The 27,618-nt window shown below is 40.8% G+C and overlaps 1 protein-coding gene across 1 annotated transcript; it reads right to left on the reverse strand.

Moving 5' to 3' along the window:
* Positions 1-21,210: 21,210 nt before the first annotated feature.
* Positions 21,211-25,924, reverse strand: LOC109900231 (paired box protein Pax-1-like). Its single transcript, XM_020495924.2, has 5 exons — positions 25,692-25,924; positions 24,636-25,262; positions 23,546-23,679; positions 23,172-23,382; positions 21,211-21,915 (listed from the first exon to the last, which is right to left on the reverse strand). The coding sequence occupies exons 1-5, from the start codon at positions 25,693-25,695 to the stop codon at positions 21,830-21,832; spliced, it is 1,062 nt and encodes a 353-aa protein (XP_020351513.1). The 5' UTR covers positions 25,696-25,924; the 3' UTR covers positions 21,211-21,829.
* Positions 25,925-27,618: the final 1,694 nt, after the last annotated feature.

The raw sequence follows: 27,618 nt of genomic DNA on the forward strand, positions 1-27,618 counted from the left end.
TTGTAGTCATACTAGACCTGCTACAGTCTACTGTAGTGGGACTAGACCTGATACCGTTTATTGAAATGGTACTAGATCTGCTACAGTCTATGGTAGTGATACTAGACCTGCTACAATCTATAGTAGTGATACTAGACCTGCTACAATCTATAGTAGTGGTACGAGACCTGCTACAGTCTATGGTAGTGGTACAAGACCTGCTACAGTCTTTAGTAGTGGTACGAGACTTGCTACAGTCTATGGTAGTGATACTAGACCTGCTACCGCCTATGGTAGTGGTACAAGACCTGCTACAGTCTATAGTAGTGGTCCTATGCCTTTTACAATCTATAGTAGTGATACTAGACCTGCTACAGTCTATAGTAGTGGTACAAGACCTGCTACAGTCTATAGTAGTGGTTCTAGACCTGCTACAGTCTATATTAGTGATACTAGACCTGCTACAGTCTTTAGTAGTGGTACTAGACCTGCTACAATCTATTGTAGTCGTACTAGACCTGCTACAGTCTATAGTAGTGGTACTAGACCTGCTACAGTCTACTATAGTGATACCAGACCTGCTACAGTCTATAGTAGTGATACTAGACCTGCTACAGTCTATAGTAGTGGTACGAGACCTGCTACAGTCTATGGTAGTGGTACAAGACCTGCTACAGTCTTTAGTAGTGGTACAAGACTTGCTACAGTCTATGGTAGTGATACTAGACCTGCTACAGTCTATAGTAGTGGTACAAGACCTGCTACAGTCTATAGTAGTGGTCCTAGACCGGCTACAGTCTAAAGTAGTGGTATGAGACCTGAAACAGTCTAATAGTAGTGGTACAATATCTGCTACAGTCTATAATAGTGGTACAAAACCTGCTACAGACTATAGTAGTGGTACTAGACCTGCTACAGTCTGTAGTGGTTGTGCTAGACATGTTAAAGTCTATATCAAATCAAATGTATTTATATTGCCCTTCTTATATCAGCTGATATTTCAAAATGCTTTACAGAAACCCAGCCTAAAACCCCAAACAGCAAGCAATGCAGGTGTAGAAGCACCAATATTATTGGCACTAGACCTGCTACAGTCTATAGTAGTGGTACAAGACCTGCTACAGTCTATAGTAGTGGTCCTAGACCTGCTACAGTCTAATCGTAGCGGTACAATACATGCTACAGTCTATAATAGTGGTACAAAACCTACTACAATCTATAGTAGTGGTACTAGACCTGCTACAGTCTATAGTAGTGGTACAAGACCTGCTACAGTCTATAGTAGTGGTTCTACACCTGCTACAGTCTATAGTAGTGATACTATACCTGCTACAGTCTTTAGTAGTGGTACTAGACCTGCTACAATCTATTGTAGTCGTACTAGACCTGCTACAGTCTACTGTAGTGGGACTAGACCTGCTACAGTCTATAGTAGTGATACTAGACCTGCTACAGTCTATAGTAGTGGTTCTAGACCTGCTACAGTCTAAACGTAGCGGAACAATACCTGCTACAGTCTATAATAGTGGTACAAAACCTGCTACAGTCTAAAGTAGTGGTACTAGATCTGCGACAGTCTATAGTAGCGGTCCAAGACCTGATACCATTTATTGAAATGGTACTAGATCTGCTACAGTCTATGGTAGTGATACTAGACCTGCTACAATCTATAGTAGTGGTACGAGACATGCTACAGTCTATGGTAGTGGTACAAGACCTGCTACAGTCTTTAGTAGTGGTATGAGACTTGCTACAGTCTATGGTAGTGATACTAGACCTGCTACAGTCTATAGTAGTGGTACAAGACCTGCTACAGTCTATAGTAGTGGTCCTAGACCTTCTACAATCTATAGTAGTGATACTAGACCTGCTACAGTCTATAGTAGTGGTTCTAGACCTGCTACAGTCTATAGTAGTGATACTAGACCTGCTACAGTCTTTAGTAGTGGTACTAGACCTGCTACAATCTATTGTAGTCGTACTAGACCTGCTACAGTCTACTGTAGTGGGACTAGACCTGCTACAGTCTATAGTAGTGATACTAGACCTGCTACAGTCTATAGTAGTGGTACAAGACCTGCTACAGTCTATAGTAGTGGTCCTAGACCTGCTACAGTCTATAGTAGTGATACTAGACCGGCTACAGTCTATAGTAGTGGTATGAGACCTGATACAGTCTAATAGTAGTGGTACAATATCTGCTACAGTCTATAATAGTGGTACAAAACCTCCTACAGTCTATAGTAGTGGTACTAGACCTGCTACAGTCTATAGTAGTGGTTCTAGACCTGCTACAGTCTGTAGTGGTTGTGCTAGACCTGTTATAGTCTACTGTAGTGGTCCTAGACCTGTGACAATCTAAAGTAGTGGTACTAGACATGTTAAAGTCTATATCAAATCAAATGTATTTATATTGCCCTTCTTATATCAGCTGATATCTCAAAATGCTTTACAGAAACCCAGCCTAAAACCCCAAACACCAAGCAATGCAGGTGTAGAAGCACCAATATTATTGGCACTAGACCTGCTACAGTCTAAATGAGTTGTACTTGACCTGCAACAGTCTGGAGTGGTGGTCCTAGATATGTTACAGCCTAAGGTAGTGGTAATAGACCTGCTACAGTCTATTGTGGTGGCCCTAGACCTGCTACTGTCTATTATAGTGGTACTAGACCTGCTACAGTCTAAAGTAGTGATACTACATCTGTTACAGTCTATGATAGTGGTCCTAGTCCTGTTAAAGCCTATAGTAGTGGTAATAGAGCTGCTACAGTCTATAGTAGTGATATTATACCTGCTACAATCTAAAGTAGTGACACTAGACATGTTACAGTCTATAGTAGTGGTGCCAGACCTGTTACTGTCTATAGTGGTGGCATTAGTCCTGCTACAGCCTAAATTAGTGGTTCTAGACATGCTACAGTCTACAGTAGTGGTTCTATACATGCTACAGTCTGTAGTAGCGGTACTAGACCTGCTACAGTGTATAGTAGTGGTTCTAGCCCTGTTACAGTCTATGGTGGTGGCCCTAGACCTCCTACTGTCTACAGTAGTGGTTCTAGACCTGCTACCATCTGTAGTAGCGGTACTAGACCTCCTCAGTCTGTAGTAGCGGTACTAGACCTGTTACAGTCTATAGTAGTGGTTCTAGACCTGCTACAGTCTGTAGTATTGGTAGTAGACCTGCTACAGTCTGTAGTGGTTGTGCTAGACCTGTTATAGTCTACTGTAGTGGTCCTAGACCTGTGACAATCTAAAGTAGTGGTAATAGACATGTTAAAGTCTATATCAAATCAAATGTATTTATATTGCCCTTCTTATATCAGCTGATATCTCAAAATGCTTTACAGAAACCCAGCCTAACACCCCAAACAGCAAGCAATGCAGGTGTAGAAGCACCAATATTATTGGCACTAGACCTGCTACAGTCTATAGTAGTGGTACAAGACCTGCTACAGTCTATAGTAGTGGTCCTAGACCTGCTACAGTCTTTAGTAGTGATACTAGACCTGCTACAGTCTAATCGTAGCGGTACAATACCTGCTACAGTCTATAATAGTGGTACAAAACCTACTACAGTCTAAAGTAGTGGTACTAGACCTGCTACAGTCTATAGTAGTGGTACAATACCTGCTACAGTCTATAGTAGTGGTTCTACATCTGCTACAGTCTATAGTAGTGATACTAGACCTGCTACAGTCTTTAGTAGTGGTACTAGACCTGCTACAATCTATTGTAGTCGTACTAGACCTGCTACAGTCTGCTGTAGTGGGACTAGACCTGCTACAGTCTATAGTAGTGATACTAGACCTGCTACAGTCTATAGTAGTTGTTCTAGACCTGCTGCATTCTAAACGTAGCGGAACAATACCTGCTACAGTCTATAATAGTGGTACAAAACCTGCTACAGTCTAAAGTAGTGGTACTAGATCTGCGACAGTCTATAGTAGCGGTCTAAGACCTGATACCGTTTATTGAAATGGTACTAGATCTGCTACAGTCTATGGTAGTGATACTAGACCTGCTACAATCTATAGTAGTGGTACGAGACCTGCTACAGTCTATGGTAGTGGTACAAGACCTGCTACAGTCTTTAGTAGTGGTACGAGACTTGCTACAGTCTATGGTAGTGATACTAGACCTGCTACAGTATAGTAGTGATACTAGACCTGCTACTGTCTATTCTAGTGGTACTAGACCTGCTACAGTCTATAGTTGTGGTTCTACACCTGCTACAGTCTAAAGTAGTGATACTACATCTGTTACAGTCTATGATAGTGGTCCTAGTCCTGTTAAAGCCTATAGTAGTGGTAATAGAGCTGCTACAGTCTATAGTAGTGGTATTATACCTGCTACAATCTAAAGTAGTGACACTAGACATGTTACAGTCTATAGTAGTGGTGCCAGACCTGTTACTTTCTATAGTGGTGGCATTAGTCCTGCTACAGCCTAAATTAGTGGTTATAGACATGCTACAGTCTACAGTAGTGGTTCTATACATGCTACAGTCTGTAGTAGCGGTACTAGACCTGCTACAGTGTATAGTAGTGGTTCTAGCCCTGTTACAGTCTATGGTGGTGGCCCTAGACCTCCTACTGTCTACAGTAGTGGTTCTAGACCTGCTACCATCTGTAGTAGCGGTACTAGACCTCCTCAGTCTGTAGTAGCGGTACTAGACCTGTTACAGTCTATAGTAGTGGTTCTAGACCTGCTACAGTCTGTAGTATTGGTAGTAGACCTGCTACAGTCTATAGTAGTGGTACAAGACCTGCTACAGTCTATAGTAGTGGTTCTATACCTGCTACAGTCTATAGTAGTGATACTAGACCTGCTACAGTCTTTAGTAGTGGTACTAGACCTGCTACAATCTATTGTAGTCGTACTAGACCTGCTACAGTCTATAGTAGTGGTACTAGACCTGCTACAGTCTATAGTAGTGGTACTAGACCTGCTACAGTCTATGGTAGTGATACTAGACCTGCTACAGTCTATAGTAGTGATACTAGACCTGCTACAGTCTATAGTAGTGGTACGAGACCTGCTACAGTCTATGGTAGTGGTACAAGACCTGCTACAGTCTTTAGTAGTGGTACGAGACTTGCTACAGTCTATAGTAGTGGTCCTAGACCTGCTACAGTCTATAGTAGTGGTACTAGACCTGCTACAGTCTACTGTAGTGGGACTAGACCTGCTACAGTCTATAGTAGTGATACTAGACCTGGTACAGTCTATAGTAGTGGTATGAGACCTGCTACAGTCTTTAGTAGTGGTGCAAGACCTGCTACAGTCTATAGTAGTGGTCCTAGACCTGCTACAGTCTTTAGTAGTGGTACTAGACCTGCTACAATCTATTGTAGTCGTACTAGACCTGCTACAGTCTATAGTAGTGGTACTAGACCTGCTACAGTCTACTGTAGTGGGACTAGACCTGCTACAGTCTATAGTAGTGATACTAGACCTGCTACAGTCTATAGTAGCGGTACAATACCTGCTACAGTCTATAATAGTGGTACAAAACCTGCTACAGTCTATAGTAGTGGTCCTAGACCTGCTACAGTCTATAGTAGTGATACTAGACCGGCTACAATCTATAGTAGTGGTATGAGACCTGATACAGTCTAATAGTAGTGGTACAATATCTGCTACAGTCTATAATAGTGGTACAAAACCTGCTACAGTCTATAGTAGTGGTGCTAGACCTGCTACAGTCTATAGTAGTGGTTCTAGACCTGCTACAATCTGTAGTGGTTGTGCTATACCTGTTATAGTCTACTGTAGTGGTCCTAGACCTGTTACAATCTAAAGTAGTGGTACTAGACATGTTATAGTCTATATGAAATCAAATCAAATCATATGTATTTATATTGCCCTTCTTACATCAGCTGATATCTCAAAATGCTATACAGAAACCCAGCCTAAAACCCCAAACACCAAGCAATGCAGGTGTAGAAGCACCAATATTATTGGCACTAGACCTGCTACAGTCTAAATGAGTTGTACTTGACCTGCAACAGTCTGGAGTGGTGGTCCTAGATATGTTACAGCCTAAGGTAGTGGTAATAGACCTGCTACAGTCTATTGTGGTGGCCCTAGACCTGCTACTGTCTATTATAGTGGTACTAGACCTGCTACAGTCTATAGTTGTGGTTCTACACCTGCTACAGTCTAAAGTAGTGATACTACATCTGTTACAGTCTATGATAGTGGTCCTAGTCCTGTTAAAGCCTATAGTAGTGGTAATAGAGCTGCTACAGTCTATAGTAGTGATATTATACCTGCTACAATCTAAAGTAGTGACACTAGACATGTTACAGTCTATAGTAGTGGTGCCAGACCTGTTACTGTCTATAGTGGTGGCATTAGTCCTGCTACAGCCTAAATTAGTGGTTCTAGACATGCTACAGTCTACAGTAGTGGTTCTATACATGCTACAGTCTGTAGTAGCGGTACTAGACCTGCTACAGTGTATAGTAGTGGTTCTAGCCCTGTTACAGTCTATGGTGGTGGCCCTAGACCTCCTACTGTCTACAGTAGTGGTTCTAGACCTGCTACAGTCTGTAGTATTGGTAGTAGACCTGCTACAGTATAAAGTAGTGGTACTAGACCTGTTATAGTCTATAGTAGTGGTACTAGACCTGTTACAGTCTATAGTAGTGGTACTAGACCTGCTACAGTCTTTAGTAGTGGTACTAGACCTGCTGCAGTCTATAGTAGTCCACATTTTAGAAAAATATCAAATATATTTTGATTTGCTTAACCCTTTTTTGTTTACTACATGATTCCATATGTGTTATTTCATAGGGCTGATGTCTTCACTATTAAAGATTCTTAAAAGTAGCCACCCTTTGCCTTGATGACAGCTTTGTACACTCTTGGCATTCTCACAACCAGCTTCACCTGCAATGCTTTTCCAACGGTCTTGAAGGAGTTCCCATATATGTTTAGCACATGTTGGCTGCTTTTCCTTCACTCTGCGGTCCAACTCATCTCCAACCATCTCAATTTTGTTGAGGTCAGGGGATTGTGAAGGCCAGATAATCTGATGCAGCACTCCATCACTCTCCTTCTTGGTCAAATATCTTTACACAGCCTGGAGGTGTGTTGGGTCATTGTCCTGTTGAAAAACAAATGATAGTCCCACTAAGCACAAACCAGATGGGATGGCGTATCGTTTCAGAATGCTGTGGTAGCCATGCTGGTTAAGTGTGCCTTGAGTTCTAAATAAATCACTGACAGTGTCACCAGCAAAGCACCCCCAGACCGTCACACCTCCTCTTCCATGCTTCACTGTGGGAACCACACATGCAGAGATTATCCGTTCACTTACTCCGCGTCTCACAAAGACACGGCGATTGGAACCAGAAATCTCAAATTTGGACTCAACGACCAAAGCGGTCTAATGTCCATTGCTCGTGTTTTTTGGCCAAAGCAAGTCTCTTCTTCTTATTGGTGTCCTTTAGTAGTAGTGTCTTTGCAGCAATTTTACCATGAAAGTCTGATTCACACTGTCTCCTCTGAACAGCTGATGTTGAGATGAGTCTGTTACTTGAACTCTGTGAAGCATTTGTTTGGGCTGCAATTTCTGAGGCTGGTAACTGTAATGAACGTATCCTCTGCAGCAGAGGTAACTCTGGGTCTTTCTTTCCTATGGCTGGCCTCATGAGAGCCAGTTTCATCAGAGTGCTTGAGGGTTTTTTTGCGACTGCACTTGAAGAAACTTTCAACGTTTTTGAAATTTTCCTTTTTCTTTGACATTTCCATTTCCATTTTCCTTTTTCCTTGCTTATTTGAGATGTTATTGCCATGATGTGGAGTTGGTCTTTTACTAAATAGCGCTATCTTCTGTATACCACCCCTACCTTGTCACAACACAGCTGATTGGCTCAAACACATCAAGAAGGAAAGAAATTGCACAAATTAACTTTAACAAGGCACACCTTTTAATTGAAATGCATTCCAGGTGACTACCTCGTGAAGCTGGTTGAGAGAATGCCAAGAGTGTGCAAAGCTGTCATCAAGGCAAAGGGTGGCTACTTTGAAGAATCTCAAATACAAAATATATTTTGATTTGTTTAACACTTCTTTGGTTACTACATGATTCCTTATATTGTTATTTCATAGTTTTGATGTCTTCACTAGTATTCTACAATGTAGAAAATAGTTTAAAAAATAAAGAAAAACCCTTGAATGAGTAGGTGTGTCCAAACTTTTGACTGGTACTTGTATATGTATTACAGTTTTTACAATCACTTTGGCACTCATTTCAGAACCTTAATGTCATTTTTTGAAACTCTAGACGCAAAACTCACAACCAATGATCAAAATGCACATTTTTGAAAACTCTTTCTAATTGCTTGGATACAATTCACATAAAGCTAAGATAATTTGTTCGTTGAACTAAAATCACCCGTTCAAAATGACACAAGTTAATATCAAAGTATTACCTTTTCAAAATACAATTCACACATTCAATCTGAGATGGCTGTCTATTCATTTCATTACAATGATGTAACTATCAATTAATACAACTGCTCAATATGATAAGTAACTGTTGCATTACTCTTAATGCATAGTTTTATGGACACTGACAAACAACATTCCATGTTTAGATCATGAAAGTTTCAGTATAACGAGATCCATTGACACCAATTACCATGGAACATGAACCAATTGGACTACATTATCTATGGATGTAATATTTCATCATCATTCTTTATCAGACACTGTTTCTACGGTCCCAAGTACCAATTTTCCAGACCATGTTTTCAGATTTTACATGAATGTACACTCACCGGTCACTTTATTAGGTACACATATCTAGTATTGGGTAGGACTCCCTTTTGCCTCCACAACAGCCTGAATTATTCACGGTGTTGTACGTTAAGAGAAGCCCTTCTGCACACCACTGTTTTAAAAAGCTGTTATTTGAGCATTTGTGGCCTTTCTGTTAGCTTGAATGAGTCTGGACATTCTCCTCTGACCTCTCTCATTAAGAAGGTGTTTTGCCCACAGAACTGCCGCTCACTGAATGTGTTTTGTTTATCGCACCATTCTCTGTAAACTCTAGAGACTGTAGTGCATAAAAATCCCAGGAGGGCAGCTGTTTCTGAGATGCTAGAATCACCATGTGTGACACCAACAATCAAGTTGCTTAGATTACGCATCTTGCCCGTTCTAATGTTTGGTCGAACAACAACTTAAGCTCTCTACTCTATATACTCTATATATTGAGTTGTAGGCAGCCACATGAGTCGCTGTTCGAAGGAGCAGGCTATTTGCGTTAACACGCAGGTGTACCTAATAAAGTGGCCGAGTGTAATTGCTTTTCCAATACTGCCAACTCGTTACTGATGATTGATTTCACATTGTGGTACGTGTATATAGTGAAATGAGTGGTATCCACCTACAACAACATAGTGATAACATGGAGCCAGCAGGTGATCCAGGTCACAAGAGGTCAAGCAGTGGGAGGAGGAAGACAAGGAAGACGTGGTACTCAACGGAATGGCAGGGGACAAGCACCCCTTCTGAGAGGTGGTCGTGGGCCTTGTTTGAGAGGTGTGGGGGAACGAGGTAGAGGACAAGGCCACGGACCAAGACAGCGGCAGCAACAGCAAAGAGTGTCCAATGAAATCAGAGCAATATTTGTAGACCATGTCGTAAATCATGGCAAGACCATGACTGAGGCAGCTACAATGATTCAACCAAACCTCTGAAGATCAACCGCGCCCTCAATCATCAGAACTTTCCGCAATGAGAACCGGTAAGTCTTCAGCATATACTAAACATTAGGCTACTCTCAACTGTCAAATGACTGTATACTGCATGCCAATGTGTACCACAGAGTAGGTGATGTGACTAAATGTGTTCTTACTGTAATTTTCCCTGCAGAATTGAGACTAGGCCAAATAGGAGAGGCAGAGGCTAAATTCTGACAGACCAACAAGAGCGGGCTGAGGTCAATTTGGTTCAGGACAGAAATGATATTCGGGTGATGGAGCTGGTTGTTGACGAAAACCATCACAAAGTCCTCTTTTTGGATGAGGCCGGCTTCAACTTGGCCAAGACATGGAGGAGAGGTCAGAATTTCATTGGCCAGTGGGCAACCATCCAAGTACCTGGACAACATGGGAAAAACATCAGCATGTGTGCGGCTATATCGGAAGATGGTGTGGTGGGACACAGACCTCATATTGGATCCTATAATTCAGCTCTCCTTGTAACCTAACCTTGATGAGCTAAATCAGGTCTGTAGAGCTGATGGCGTGACCTATGCCATTATGTGGGATAATGTCAGGTTCCACCATGCTCAAGCATGGTTTCAGACCCGTCCACAATTTACCACCCTGTACTTACTCCCATACTCTACTTTCCTTAACCCAATTGAGGAATTTTTCTCCACATGGAGGTGGAAGGTATATGATAGGCCCCCTAACGAACAAGCCACCCTTCTCCAGGCCATGGATGACGCATGCAATGACATCACGGCAGACCAGTGTCGGGCCTGCATTCGCCATGCCCGAAGATTCTTCCCAAGATGTTTGGCTAATGAAAACATCAATTGTGATGTGGATGAGAACCTGTGGCCAAATCCACAAGACAGAGTTGAAGGAAATATAGAAGTACAGTAATCAATCCTTTGTTTAGCTTTTTACAGTAAGCCAGGTGAGGAACACTGCAGTTTACGTTTTAATGTAGTTTTTTTCTTTTTTGTAGCTAATTATTTTTGCTTTGGTTCAAAGAAATCTATGTTGTGATTTTATTGTATTTCATCAATAAATGTCAGATTTTGTTCAATGATTCCACTGTGTCTGTAGTATTCTCTCTACTAGTCCTTTTACAGTGATGTATTTACGTGTAGTACCATAATGAAACATGTATCACATACTTTGTACTACAATATTTAATGATTGAACGAACAACTACACAGTGAAACTATCAGTATCTTGTGTGTGGGTGATCTAAATTAATGTTCCTATGGTATTTCATGATAAATTAGTTATTTGAACAGATAATTCTGCAAGTGCAAGGTTTCTTTAAAGATATGAATGCACAATGCAATGTTTTGAACATTGGACAGCCTGTGTTACAAGTGATGACCATTTTGAGTGTTGTGTCTAGAGTTTTGAAAAATGACCACAAGGTTCTGAAATTAGTGCCAAAGAGATTGTAAAAAAATGTAGTTCTGGGAAGATCTCCCTCTTATCACGTCATACACTTTCTCTATAGGCAGCAAGGCCACTTTAGTAGCTGTGTTTCCTATCTTGCACTTTGACTGACTGATCATCGCCCGTCTGTTTTAGGGGTTATCTTTAGGGGTTAACAACCTGTTAGAACTTCATAGAGACAGACGTAACAAAAGCCTTAGCGGCACTATAGACACTGTTGTTGTTTGGGATAAATTAGCGCTCCATCCCCTTGTCACATATTTTCAAAATATTGTATGGCTCGTCTGTGCTCCGGGACTGACCTTGTGACCCCACTTCCTCTGAGGAGAGTTTAAAAGTGAGTAAGACAGAATCACAGTGGTAAAGACATTCTGGCTTTGGTGTGTGTGTGTGTGTGTGTGTGTGTGTGTGTGTGTGTGTGTGTGTGTGTGTGTGTGTGTGTGTGTGTGTGTGTGTGTGTGTGTGTGTGTGTGTGTGTGTGTGTGTGTGTGTGTGTGTGTGTGTGTGTGTGTGAAAGTAAGATCTTTAGCATAACATCTGCTAACTTCCTGCTCAATGTGCTTATTGTGAGGTGAATTTTTATTCTCTCATCTTTTTAACCGACTAAACTGTCTCATATTGCGCAACTTCATAACAGCAAATTAATGGAGGGCTTGGAAAGAGAAGTGGAAAACTACTCCTTTATGTTTTCATCCAGCTACCCTCGCCTGCTTCCTAACCTGCTTTTGTAGCATGCTACCTTTTCACACTCACAATGCTATCTCATCTGGTGCTTCCCACTGTACCACCCAAGTGGGATGGCTCAGAAATGAAAACATCCTAATCCTCTCCCTACATCTTAAATGGACCCTCATTCAGATAAGTCCGCCTTTTCCCCAGTCTTCACACAATGTCCATTCAGTTCTGGTGATCTGGGAGAAAACAGTGCATCCCTAGCCATCCGAACACTGTGGCTACACATCTCTGTCGATAGATAGATAGATAGATAGATAGATAGATAGATAGATAGATAGATAGATAGATAGATAGATAGATAGATAGATAGATAGATAGATAGATAGATAGATAGATAGATAGATAGATAGATAGATAGATAGATAGATAGATAGATAGATAGATAGATAGATAGATAGATAGATAGATAGATAGATAGATAGATAGATAGATAGATAGATAGATAGATAGAGAGATAGATAGAGAGATAGAGAGATAGAGAGACAGAGAGACAGAGAGACAGAGAGACAGAGAGACAGAGAGATAGATAGATAGAGATGAGAGATTGCTCAGGGATGAGATGCTTGTGGTTGAATATATAAAACCTGCAGGTGAGATACAGGCACCCTATTCTCTATGGGCCCTAGTTATAAGTAGTGCCATACAGGGAATAGGGTGCTATTTGGGACGCTCACCGAATCTCCATTAACTCTTCACAACACCTTTCTAATTATACTGTACCAGTTGTTTCTTGAGTATCACAAAGCATGGCATCAGGTTTGAAAAAACAACAAAGATCTGTATCCTCACCAGATTGTCTGTTACAAAGCTGTAATGAAGCTCTCCAACTGAAGAGGAATGTTAACAGAGTAGATCCAACCTGTCGTTAATGGTCATGTTTGGCTATGGGATTGGTCGGTCTTCAACCCTGACCTCTGTCCAATAGGACTACCAGATCATTGTCCCTGGCTGTTAATCTTTAGGATCGCCTGGAGAAGCTGTGCTTTGTGGCATCAAGAGAAACTCACTAAATATTTGTTTTGGGGATTAGGGGTGCAAAGCTTTTAAAATAGTTCTGCTGAGGATGAGGAGAGGGATGGTTGGCTCTTCCGGCCACATGAAGCTCTCAGATTTCCTGACACAGGTAATGTAAATCCCCTGTTTGCGTCCCAAATTGCACCCTATTTCCTATAAAGTGCACTACTTTTGTCCAGAGCCATATGGGTATATGGAATAGGGTGCCATTTGGGGCGCAGACCCTCTCTCCTGAGACCTGTAGGTGCCACGCTGCTTACATGCTGTAAAGTCACATGCCCTGGGAGCCCCTCTATGACACAGAAAGAGGCAGACAAATGTTGTTTTTCAGTATAGTATGTATATTGTTGCAGGCACATTTAAATGATCTACTCACCTTTTTAAAGGCCCCTCTCTTGGAATGAAAATGGCTCTATTACAAAAAATGTTTTAATGATTTGTGCTTGAATAACCGAGTCACACAAGAAAACTGTAGTTCATACATTTCTATTTGGCATTGGTCTCCAGATCCTCAAAAAGTTCTACAGTTGCACCATTGAGCGCATCCTGACCGGTTGCATCACCACCTGGTATAGCAACTGCTTGACATCCGACCATAAGGCACTACAGAGGGTAGTGCGTATGGCCCAGTACATCACTGGGGCAAAGCTTCCTGCCATCCAGGACCTATATACTAGGCATTGTCAGAGGAAGGCCCAACAAATTGTCAAAGACTCCAGTTACCCAAGTCATAGACTGTTCTCTCTGCTACTGCACAGCAAGTGGTACCGTAGCGCCAAGTCTAGGTCCAAAAGGTCCCTTAACAGCTTCTACCCCCAAACCATCAGACTGCTGAACAATTAATCAAATGGCCACTGGACTATTTGCATTGACACTCCCCCACTCTCTGTTCATTATCTATGCATAGTCACTTTACCCCAACCTACAAGTACAAATTATCTCGACTAATCTGTACCCCCTCACATTGACTTGGTACCGGTACCCCCTCTATATAGCCTCGTTATTGTTATATCATTGTGTTCGTTTTTTAAATAAATATTTTCTTAACTCTATTTTCTTAAAACTGCATTGTTGGTTAAGGGCTTATAAGTAAGCATTTCACGGTAAGGAATACACCTGTTGTATTTGGCGCATGTGACAAATCAAATTTCATTTGATTTGATTGCATTTGACTTTGGCTGACGTTGTGGACATGTTTCGGGCCTATCCCTCAATCTCCCCCGCTGTCCGATAACTCAGCCACCTCCAGTGAAGCACTCCTTACAGGCCAAACAAAGCATATCATTCTTATCGGGCATATAGCTACTGGTCACGCTGTCATACGCCATGAAAAGATCTGCCTCCAAAACGGCACCCTATTCCCTATGTAGTGTATTACTTTTGACCTGGTTCCATGTGGACACTATGCACTATGTAGGGAATAGGATGCCATTTGGGAACCAGACAAGATCTGCCTATGATGTTCACTAATCACTGCGGTTATCATTCTCCCTCTCTTTCTCTCTCTCGCTCTCTCTTCTGTGATTGGCCAAGTCCTTATACTGGCAGTCAGAATAGCTCAGTTTCTAGAACTAGCACTTCAAGCATCATCCAGGATGCTGTTGGATGCGAGGTTAGAACATGTATGTAGATGTCTGTGAAGACATATTGTGCTAGCTACGATACTACTGTGCCTGTAAACGCCCCTGTTTTACTCTGCTTGGTGATTAGGATTACAGACATAATGCTGACTCCGGCTCCAGTTCTCTTCCAGTATTGGGCTAATTGTTCCCAGTCTTTGGCTCCAGTCAGTGATAATGTCCTCTTGGGAGTGTGTTAAATGATCTACACACTGTTGAGTTGGGATGCATCCCAAATGGCACCCTAAATACAGGAGGCCAGGGTTATTCAATGCTTAGCCTACGAGTTCCGGAGCCTGCTGGTTTTCTGTTCTACCTGATGTGTAATTGCACCCACCTGGTCTAAATCAGTCCCTGATTAGAGGGCGCACAATTAAAACAACACAGTGGAACTGTCTTTGAGATCCAGAGTTGAGTTTGAGGGCAATAGGCTATTCCCTATATATTGCACTGGTCAAAAGTAAGGCACTATAAAGGGAAAGGGTGCCATTTGGGACGCAGGCTTAGAGACATAACGCGTGTGTCAGCGTTGTACCAGGGTTAGACCGGCAATGGCGATCTGATTTAGCCATTGGGGGCAAGCCACTCACACGGCACTATCTCCAACTTCCATCGGCATGGCAACAAAGAGGTGCTGATAGGAGAAAATAAGGATGACGTTGGCAGGCGAATCCTGGGTGGTGGCTCCTGGGTGGTGGCTCCTGGGTGGTGGCTCCTGGCTCAGACTCATTTGGGGAGTTTTGAGGTCAATTATAGGGGCACTGGCAGGGCGTGTGGCAATGTGAAAGACATCCAGATAGTTCTGATGGAATTTGTGATTGTCCTGAAAAACGTGAACTCTTTCCCCTCTCTCTCGTGCGATGGCTATCAGTCAGTAGCCTTGTGTACATTAAAGATGTTATCAGACAGTAGAGGCATTCCAGAAGGTTTTCAAGGCCAGTAACCAAGGCGAGATCAATGGACACCATCTCTGATCTAACGTTGCCCTTTGCTAAGCTGTTGTGTTTTCACACAAAAAGGGATACTTCAGTTGAGCTACCGAACCCTGCTACGTATTTGTGATTTTAACAGTCTGAAAAACAAGTTGGGCTTGGTTTTGCAATATGCTTTTGCGAACATACTTTAAGGGGAACATCAGGATAAACTTTGACCATTTCTCATAATTTAGTGATTTTCTTATTTTATGTCTTGTTGAGAGATCGGATTCAACCACAGTGTTGGTACAAAAGTTGGTACAAAAAATATCTCTATTCATTACTTCTTTTTCTTGTAACCTCATGATGTATGAGATTTCGATTAGCTTCTTATGAAAATATTAATACTGTGATCAAATTAAACTATGGTTTGGGTTTAGGGTGGGTTTAGAGGGTGTGTGTCCAGGCCTAAATGTTTTGAATCTGTATTTGACCTAAACAAGTGTTTTATTACAAGTGTTTTATTAAAGTTCAAAAATGAGATCATCAACTGTAAGATAAGTATTTAAGCTATTTAATTGATGTAGTTTCATTATTTCACAGTTTGTTGTGCATTCACTGTTGTTTCAATAAATTGCTTGCTTCTTATAGTTCACATAGAGTCATTTTCAGAAGTTTGGCTTGTTATGTTCATTAAATAAGGAAAAGCCCTGGCAGCGCAGTGCCAACCCTGGTGCATCTTTTACTGGACGTTGTTGGCATCTGAACAAGAGATCAGAGAACTCTCTGAGAGTGCTGAGAGGAAATGATGTCATACATGGAACCCAGAAGTGGGGCCAGTCATTGGAGGGAGGGAGGGAGGTGTAGTGTGTATAGTGTAGTGTAGCGTGGTGCTGGACTGGGTTTTCGACTAGACTAAATCTCAGATGTGAAAACGCTGAGAGAATTATTAGAACTCTCTCTCAGAGCCTCACAGAGACATAGTCACTGTTGTCTCAGAACCGAGACTCCAACTCTTTCTTGCATACATTACTGTATCACAGGACTACAAACAAATTTAAACGAGATCGGAGATCTTGTTGGTACCTTTTGGGGACTTCTATTATTTGTAAATCCCTGAAGGTAGGTGAATATTTCTGAGATTATATAATGGTATTGTAGCCAGGCAATGTGGTATATTTCAAAAACTAAGATGGCGTCATCTGTGGGGAACAAAAGGGTGAGAGTTGTCTTTAGTCTGACAGGTTAATCTGTCATAATTGATAGCTGATGCTCCGTGGTTGCAACACAAAATGGTGTTGCTGTTTCAGAGTAATTAGTTGGAGAGGTGTTTGGTGGTGGGTACGTAACTCTGGGATAGATGCATCTCTTGAGTGGTATTCTAGTTCTGACTGAGAAGCAACCATGCATTCAGACGGAACGACATAACATTTAGTCACGCACCTATCATTCATTACAAGCAAGTTCATCATCCCCCTAGACAAACAAGCACAAAAGTCTATATACAGTACAGTCAAATTGAGCAATTCTGCTGGTGGTGGTAGTGAGGTAGGAGTGACACACAATCATACACTCACAAACGTACACACACACACACGCACGCACGCACACATGCACACACACACACTCACACACACAAACACACACACACACACACGGTTGAATCGTCCAGATTCTTAATTATTGGCTCATGCTAATGTTAGGATAATCAAGATGGGGATCATTTATGAGAAGACAGGAGGAGTGGGACAACATTGTATCTCAAGCAGCAGCCGAAATGCTGACCCCTGGTTTTGGGATGTCTGTCTGGTAGACTCACCTGCGTTTATTTGCTCTCTCCTCAAATTTCCACAGGAAAGGATGAAAAGAGGGTCAGAGCTGACTTTGAACGTCAGACATCTTTTGAAAAGGACTCAGGATGAGGTGGACAGCAGCACTTCCTCAGCTCTCCTGACACATACCTTTTGTTGAGGGCCCGAGAATGAACCCAGTAACCCGAGACGAGGCATGGTCACTTGAGAAGATGGTGGCTGACCGGCAGTATGCTGCTAGCATTCCCCATGAAGAAGATCTTTTAGCATTGGATTGTGTTTGCTTTAAAGGTCTTGACCATCAGATAGATATTGTTTTAGGTTTGCCGCTTTTTAGCGTAAAAGACACCATCGTATATATAAATATTTTGTGTGCAAATGAAGAATATACACCTTTTTTTTGTCAGTATTCTGAAATTAATTAAATTTGAATTTATTTGCATTTATTTAAATTATATTACTTTTGACCTTTTACTAATATCTCAAATCTGGGCTGTGTGTGCAGACTGAGAGCAGCGTGTACATCTCTAGCGGGGGGCAGAAGGTGGCTTGTGGTTTCATGCTCTGCCGCCTGTCTTAGTCCTGGCGCCTTGATTCTTTGCTGCTGAGAGGGAGACATTTAGACAGTGTGTCTTGGAATGGAGGTTTTGCCCTGTACTATAATACCGTTTGACACAGCAGAGATTAATGTGGCCCTGCCTCAGGGCGTGGAGAAAAACTGTTTGTTTGCGAATTCATATGCTTCCTTACGACCCTACATAAAGGTACATCGTAATTGATATGACGACAAGAGAAACATATGCTGTTAGATGTACTTACAGGATACATTATTTTAGTCTGTGTGTACAATGCAAACGTGTGTGTGTGTGTGTGTGTGTGTGTGTGTGTGTGTGTGTGTGTGTGTGTGTGTGTGTGTGTGTGTGTGTGTGTGTGTGTGTGTGTGTGTGTGTGTGTGTGTGTGTGTGTGTGTGTGTGTGTGTGTGTGTGTGTGTGTGTGTGTGTGTGTGCATTGATGTTGTCCTCAGAATAACCGCCAGTGATGATATGCTCAGTTGTGTGGGCAGTCAGTCAGTCAGTCAGTCAATCAAAGTCATAGGCTGTCAAACTGAAAGCTGCTGACTCACCTTACAGCACACAGAGTAGGCAATGGGGATGTTCCAGGGAGGGAGGGAGGGAGAGAGAGAGGGAGGGAGGGACAGGGAGGGAGAGAGGGGCATTATCAACATCCTCAATGACTCGAGCCCCTCTCAGCCACTATTGTAAACAACGGAGCAGTGCTTCGTCTCAGGCCCAGTGTTTCTGTCAGACGTGTGCTCAGTAAGGCTCAGACTTGTCCCAGTAATGACATACCTCCATTCAGCAGTAACTGTTTGCTGGAGGATCACCTTACATTGCTCATTACCTGTCTACAGGAGGCTACTGGACTCGCCTCAGCAAAAAAACATCAATATAGACTTTGAATGGTGAGAACATGTTGAATATATAGGTACAAAATCCAAACCTTTTCTCCTGCATTAGAGGCTGGGAGCTCACAGAGTGCTACATCCACACACACACTTGATGTAATAATGCTATTACAAATGGGGCTAATCGTTGAGTAAATATGTGTTGAATTTTTGCAGAATTACTACTAGTCAGACAAACATTATGAGCAGGAAATGATCATGTTAGATCATTCTATTTAATTTCATCTCATCTGTACGACATGTACTTGCCTCAACACTGTAGACGACAGTTTTACTTTTCTAATTTGGCATAGCAGCCGATTGAACACTAAGAAGGAGATTGAGAATAGTCCCTCAGGTTAAGAGACTGCATACATTCTGAGAGGATAGGCCTACTACACAGTCAGATCGTTTGCCTAATGAATGAAAGCACGTGTACATTTACAGGACATATAGCTTGACTCACACCATAACACCTCACAGAAATATCCATAAGGACACACATACCCAGGTCCATACATTGAAATAGTATACGGGTCTGCAAACACCATATATTTTCTCCTCCACCTGTCTCAACAGTCCTATAGGACAGGCATTGTTTTCTACTTTGGGGTGGTGAGGTGGTGTTGATTGCAGAGGAGACACACTGGGCTGTGATGGATGAAGCTACATGCTGCAGCTCCCCTTCCTTTGTGTTGATGTCCATCACCAGGTGTCCATGGTAACCCTACCACACACGTCTCTCTCTACATGCCCCTGCTGCTAACGACTTCCTGTCTGTCTTTCTGACTATTGTCCAAACAGTCAACCTGCTCACCCTGAGTACAGCATCCTACAAATCCTTTTGTTAAAGTTAGTTTCTTATCCAGTACATGACATAATCTAACAACTACCTCAATCCAATATCGAAACTTTGAAGCGCATTTCACCAACATGTTCATTTGGATGATAAAAACCACATTTGACAAAATATGGATGTAAGGATAAATAAACTCAAACAACAAAGCTGAAATACCGGCACCTGGATTGTGTTATGTATATTTCTGTTCAGAATGTCCCACATGTTCTCATCCTGGAGAGGTCTGTGGCTTGGCTTTGGACTGGGTTATAGCCACCGCACAGACAAACTGCAGACTAGGGATTGTTAAAAGTAAGCGCTTAGCAAAACTATGTTTTCCACTTCCACTAACTCTATTTTCATAAGGTTTTCTAGGTTAGTATTTTAAGTCCTATATGCATATATAAAAATTCCTAAATTGCTCTCTGTTTATGCCTCAAAAGCTCAACTAGGCCTCTGTGTTCATCCTGGAAATGTTGTGAACTTTATGACCTTAAACAAGTATTATTTTTAAAGACATAGGTCTAATCTAGTTAAATAAAGGCTACATCTAATTAAAAATCTTACATAACCAGGCGAGAAGTGAATATATCTTTAGTTTTGTACAAGAACGTCCTATAATATTATAATTCTAATAACAATAATAATTATAATTCACATGAATGTGTTGGATGACATATTATCATATTAAAACATAAATGTTATACAAATAAATACATGAATATTCATGTACATATTACTCACAATAATACGTCCTTGTAGTGATAATGAATTTCAGTAGCCTTGTAGTATTTCGAGAAGGGTTTGAGTTGGATTCATTTCAATATGCGACGTTATATCAAGTAGGACTACCATTCACACTCCTAACGTGATATAGAATAGAATAAAGTAGATAGGTTAGTCCTAAGTGATAATAACATAGGATAATCTTTTCGATTTCGATTAAGCATTTAGTCTACACTTTCTAGCTATTTGGCCTATAGCTCCCACCGATTGAATTGGTGAATACACTTTTGATATAAATTCAGTTGAACAGATGCACACTGTAAACTGGGATAAACAAATATTAAAAAACAAATGTGCATATGGAAAACGTTGCTGGGATGGGGCTAGTCTGCATGGTTTCATCGGTTGGTGATAGTTTGCTCACAGTCAACAACTTCTCAAATCCAGGCTCCAATATTTTCTGATGATTAAAGACAACACAGTATGCTGTCCCAAATTGAGCAACATTTACAAATATCAATTTAAAGCGTCATAAATGCTACTCTCGGCGTAGCATTATTAGCTTTAGATGTTTGCACCTGCAAACCGTGCGTAACCGCAGTTGCGCACGCATGACTTGCATGATGTTTCGATTGATCAGATGCTTCAGACGTTTGTGTAGTGCCAGTTCTGATACTACTGTGTGTTGATTCTTGGATTATCGGGTGTTTCGTGTTTGTCTTGGAATAGGCTATCCAATAGAGGTGCCACTCTATGATTTTTGTCATGGTCTGGTGCCACAAATAAGAAGTGCGTTTAGGTCTTTATTTTTGACTAATTGTTTGGTAACTATATTGCGGTAAGCGTCCGTACCCAGATAGAGTGAGAGATAAATCAAATCGGGTGGTAGCATCTGGTCAAAGGTATACCGAGTGAGACCTCAGGAGAAAAGTTGTTATACTAAACCATTCAAGTTATTATACCAATCACAATTTCATCATTTTAATTTGACCAGTAGCCAACAATAGGCGCAAAGCTGCATGAATTAGGGAAATCCAAATATGTCGAAATAGGCATTTCCCGTTTAGCATGCCTTTATTAAGCACAGTTATAAAAAATATACATAATACAGTTTTTGCGGATGTCATTTACAAAATTACAAATACATGATATTGTTCACATTTTTAACTTTCCTTTTCAGTCCATAATAACAAATGTTTGTTTGAACACACACAGCATGCACGCCTATTAGCCATATCCGTCGTGGAAACAATGTGACCTCAGGGAAGTTACATAATTCGTTTTACGCAATTTCGATTTGGGATGAGTTTTGGATGAGTGAAATGCAAAATATATAACAATAAAGTCCTAACCAACACCACTGCGTTAATGCAGGTGAACAAGACTATAACAACATTCATGTCTACATTCGATGATTTTACAATTGTATTGAACTGCAATGCAATTACACTGAATGACGTTTGAAATGTATGTTCCTCACTTGCTGGTGGAATTATTGAAAATTCGCCAATAATATTATGCATTTTCTGTACATTGCCTATTTGAAGAGAGCTTGACGGTCCGTTGGGTTCGTTGGGTCATTAAGCTGAGGTCGGGAGGGAGAGTCCGTGTACGTTCAACGCCTCGTGCTGGTGCTTGATCAAGGGACTGTGAGGTTTTCTGTCTCCTGTGAAAAACAAACAACAGATACAGTATGTTTCTGGAACAAATAAGTCTTAATTCAGAACAGTGAGCACACAAAATCAGGTCAATTATAGGTCAGGTCTCAATGCCCTAGCAAGATTAGATACCTAGACTTGTTTCTCATCTGATAGAGATCAAGGTTATAAAACGGGGATGGAATTATATGAATGTGTCCATTGCACTGGACAAATTTGAGGCCTACCACATGTAGCAATGTTTTATTCTTCACACAAATATTATCTTCACAAAAGTATAAGCAGGCATGTAACTGATATCAAAATTATTGCCCTACGATAAACAGCAGGGTATGGATAATGTAGGTTGCTGAAATATTTCATTTAGAATTATACTGATTGGTTTAGCATTAATAGGCTTATCTTTTAATAGGCTTTTTGTTCAAATGAAGTCGTATGTGGTTGGAAATGACACCGCTAATTGCATGGCTGTTGTCATTTATATCAAATTACCTCAATTAGATTTTTATCCGTAAAAAAGGTTATGATATTGTGGAAATCATGTAGGCCTATCAATGCAAAACCAAACCTTCCCTACAGGACTACTCGTCGTTGAAAATCAAACGCACGCACAACCCTTGAAAATAGGAATATATAACGTTGCCTAAAAAGTATTCGCAAATTAAATAGACATAATTTGAACATCATAGCTAGCTAATTGTAACATTATTTAATGAATATGTAGACGTTTGGAAAAATGTGGTCTATATCGTTAGGCTAATAGCTATCATATAATTAAACTATTATTAATAGGTTCTTCAAGACCACCTACACCAAAGGCCATCAGTCATCAACTGAGGGTATGAAATGCTATTGCTGTAGGCCTACTCTGTACATTTACACTGGCTTGATACCATAATGACTTGCACAGTAAATAAAGTAACCTTCTCTCAAAGAACTCAATGGTTTCCCAACAGTCAGTCGCCCAACACAGCCTGCTCTGTTGTTTGTGCCCGAAGCTTCCGGTGTATGTAGCATTGAGGCCTATGGCCTATATAAAATACAAAATGATCTAAATGCCAACCGTTGTCATCCTCCACCACCTATTAAAACCCATCATGTTAGGTCGTCGGGTTTCGACCCACAGGGCCTAATCTTTTTTTTGACGAGTTGCATTTAAAAATAGCTGTTTTTTGATTGACAGCTGCATATATGTGTGCCATTGTGCTTAATTAAAATATCCGCTGGAAGATTTGAAACCTAAAAAAACGACTTGCTTAGTTACCTTCTCGCGATGAGTGTTTGAAAGACATTGCCGTGTGGAAGTCTCCACCTTGCATGGTTGCTCCGCTGTTGGGGTGGGCCAGGCTTGCGTTCTGAGACTGCCAGTGGTGTCCTGTTGTCATGTAGTTAGCTGCTGGCCCACCATACACCCCGTATTGGTTTGGGGGAGAGTAGGCACAAGCAGGTACATAACTAGATAGGTTTGAAGAAGACTGAAAAAAAACGGAAGAAAAAAAAACGTTTAAGCACAGCGAAGCAAAACGCCCCAAAACGTTTATATGTATGCATATATTTACAGTGGACATCTTGTGGAAACGGATTTCTGATCAAACTATGAACATATTCGTTGTTTGTGTATTTGTTTCATAATTGTACCTGATGATACTTAATGTCTGCCTCTAGGGATGACTTCTCTATTCCGTTGACGCCATGGGCAGAGGAAAAAGTCGCTCTGTTAACGCTCGCCCACTCCTCCATTTTTGATTGGTACCCCTCTGCTCCAGCAATGGCTGTGGGAAATGTTTCAGTGTAGAATATAACATTATTAGGCTAACAAACCAATGTACGTTTTTATTCGATATGAAGCCAACTCAGTTGAGCATTTTAAATAATGTATTTTGGGATCTAGCTCTTGTGTTAAGAACATTCCTTTTGCAAAAATACAGGATGGTAGTGAACATTTTATGATAAACAGATGTTTTTTATTAAATTCTTGGGGAAATTATCTGATAAACACACACTTCAACCAATCTTTATTTTAGTCAAATCATATCGAATGTTTGTGGCCACAACGTTTTGAATGACATGTTTTTTGTAAATTCTTGAGATTTTAGAACAACATATTATATTACATTATTGCTGATGTAAATCCTATAGGTTTGTAGTTTGGCTTGTTGGTCTCATGCGATTATAAGGCTATACTTTGAAGAGAAACAATAAGATATCTGACATAAAATAAGACGTTTAGCCTAATTAACGTTCATAATGGACTACGAGTTCGTTGTAGAAATATGAATAGGCCAAAACCACAAAGTATGACTCACACTGATAGGCCTATACGTAGGCTATTTCCCCATCGAAACAGTTCAAGATGATTTTGCATTTATAGTTTATAGCAAATGCGCCATTTGGCTCCTTTATCAATATTATTTAAACGTTCGTCCATTCCAAAATTATACATTAGGCCTATTCAGCCCATATGAACTTCTCACTATTTACAGTTAGGCCTATATCGTTATTATATGTGTCTATCCCTGATGTCGACTATACGTTTGTTGTTTTAAATAGTTTCTCATTAATGTGAAATCATCTGAAATATCTGTGTGATTAACAAGCCACACTGACTGATGCATAAATGTACCAATGTTATTCATTTGAGCGCTCAATGGACAATGCTGCTGCCTATGAGAAAACAACTCAGCTTCAAGAGTAACATACATGCACAATATTTGATTTTGTCACCTACCTGAGGGGTCCATGAAGGCTCGAATGCCCAAAATGTTGCTGACTGTGTGCACCGAAGGCCATCCATGACGGGAGAGGCTGACATGGCCCGCTGTGATCGGTACACCGTGACCGCTGCCAATTTTAGTCCCAGTGGGTGACATTGCACTGGGGTATGAGTATGGGTACATGTGGTTGTAGGATAGCTGAGGATGGGTTGGCTTGCTGTTCTCATATTGGCCCGGCTGAGAAAGATTTCCTATTTTGTTGCGTAAAATGCGGCTTATAGAGCTGACGGAGGGAACGTTATATTTATCACAAACTGCATCTGCAAGAAGCCTGTCCCTGATCTCCCAAGCAAAAATTCCAGGGTCTCCTTGTTTGTAATCCCTTATGCTTTTCACCACGTTGGGTGTTGTGACCCGGGGTTTACTTCCTCCTATGGCACCGGGCAATATCGAACCCGTCTCGTTATATCTCGCTAGTATCTTGCTCACGCAGCCATGAGATACTCGAAGCTGTCTACTGATGTCACAGGGTCGTATTCCAAGTTGAGCTAATTCCACGATTCTGATCCGAATCGAATTTGGAAGAGGTCGCCCGTTGACAAATACCCCGCCAAGCTGGTTTACTTCTCCATATGTTTGATCTGCAAGAAACAAATAAGGAATTGCATTGATGTGCATAGACTCGACATAGCAACATGACGGAGTTTTAAACAATAGCCTGTTTAGCCTAGCCTAGCATAATGCACACTCAAGTTCCCGAAAAGGAATTCCCTCTCCTTGATTTAATCTATATCACTCAGACTGTTATGGCTCTCAACTACAATGTTCTCTAACCTATTATGCTCTCAAACATCGTCAAGCAGTTCACTCCAAATGTGTCTGAAAAATAAAATAGCCTATGAAAATGGAGACATGGACACTGACACTGGAATGATAGAAGGACGCACGATTTGAGGACAAGCTAGTAGGCTACAATATAAAGCTAAAACCTAATGCATTCACATCTCTATTTATGCAAACATTATCTCCCGACGAGTCAAAGATCCATGCAAAATGAATAATGAGTTTACCCATTGCTTTTGGTTTGAGATGTTTTCCTCTACCAGTTGCCAATGGTCGAAAAGTGCTGTCTTCACCCTTCTGCACATGAGATGAGGAAAATGGTTTTTCTGTGCGTTTTTCCTTCAGTTCTGCTCTTGCATTTCTGGTAAGATGATCTAAAACGGCGAGTTTGGGCAAAGGGACTGAAGTGATCTTTGTCCCATAAGGGGAAATGTGTCCATCCCAAAGGCTCAAGTGTGCGCAGATTAATTTGACGCATCCATTACGTCAATCTTGTTGGCTGTGCTCAAGGCTCTTTCCCCATTTCATTGGTCTCCTCCTCCGTGTGTATTCTAGCCTAGCTACTCCACCGAATCTTTTCCGGATTTTAGAATTTAGGCTACACTCTTGGAACTCGGAGAAAACATGTGCTTGGAAATTAAAATCCAAACAAAAAGCTGTTCTCCACGGCAAGGATAAATATACTCTGTTTAAAGATAGGCCTATTTGGTTATTACAATGGATAGAATTAACATGTAATTATGGGCCATTATTTTTTATGCATTTACTGATTGATCATATGCTATGACATTTTTTGTCCGTGATAGAAGCTTGCATTATACATTTCATTTGCAAGGGTATTAGCATTTTTATCCATCCGAAAAGTTACCACAATTAATGAAACGTGGACTGGAAGTCATGAAAGATCAATAAAGATTTGTGCTAAACACACATGAAAAATCTGCACTTTAGTTTGAAAAAAGCAATATTTACCTACCCCTTAATTGCAAGTAATTGAATCTGCGCACAATGGTCATATGGAAACAACACTCAATTCATACAGTTCTATGCAATTTCTGGTTTAGTACAGACCTATTCGAACATCGATATTTGATAGATCTTTGAGGTGCTTGATTGAGTGAGTGATGATTAGGCCACTATGGTTACTCATGGCTAAGGCTATGTGATACATTGGGCACATGGCAGATGGATTAGTCTATTATGATGTGGCGCATACAGTATGTGAGGCCTACATCTTTCTGTCGTAGGCTACTTAAGACTATTGCTTTTATGCGTCGTGAAGTTGGAACCTTTTATTTTCCAATAAATCGTATGGCTATTGAAACGCAAATTGATTTCAATTAATTGATTATGATTGGTCTTATCATGTATAGCCTACTCTTCACACCAACAAAATAAGCAAAATGTTTAGAAGTTTTTGAATGCCCAGAGGGTCTGTGACAAACGTCTGTTTTTATTTATTTTAACGGTAAATCAATTTTTAAGGATACATTGCTGTTCCTCCGACCATTCTAATTACAGTGGTTGCATGATAAATATTTGGCATGTACTGTATTTTGGTCTTTGCCATTCTTTTCCTCTGAAGAACTATGTAAATCGTTTATTGGTCCACACGATTTCTTGTTTGCCTATAAACAAATGCAACAGTTTTTTTTCGCTATATGACTATTTTCAGCAAGAAGGCGTGGGTGTTGTTTTCTTTACGACATGTATATTGTTTTACATATATTCATTAAAATTGATATAACTATTGATCTTCCCTGATATATGTGTATTGGAATATAGGATACAGGTAGGCCTATTTAACATGTAAAAGATAAAAGTGTTTTGTTTTGTGAGATAGTCCTATATGTGCATACTGCGAGGTTATTTTCTATTTAAACGACAAGGCCTGCCCCTGAAAGTAGGCATATACCCATTAAACTGGTATGGTTTCAATTGTCTTTATTTATTTAATTATTTTATTGAGGAAATCTCTGTGCCTCCTTTTTTTAATTGAATGTTTATGGGGATGGTGATCTCATAGTTAAGTCAGACGACTTGATCAAGACAAGGGGCGTGCATGGCAAGACATCACCGCAAATATGTACTGCGCAGTAGCCACACCTGCAAACATGGCCAGGTGCTTATCAACTGATCTTTTGCTAAGAATTT

The sequence above is a fragment of the Oncorhynchus kisutch genome, linkage group LG12 (assembly GCF_002021735.2).
Source record: "Oncorhynchus kisutch isolate 150728-3 linkage group LG12, Okis_V2, whole genome shotgun sequence".
Classification (NCBI taxonomy): Eukaryota; Metazoa; Chordata; class Actinopteri; order Salmoniformes; family Salmonidae; genus Oncorhynchus; species Oncorhynchus kisutch.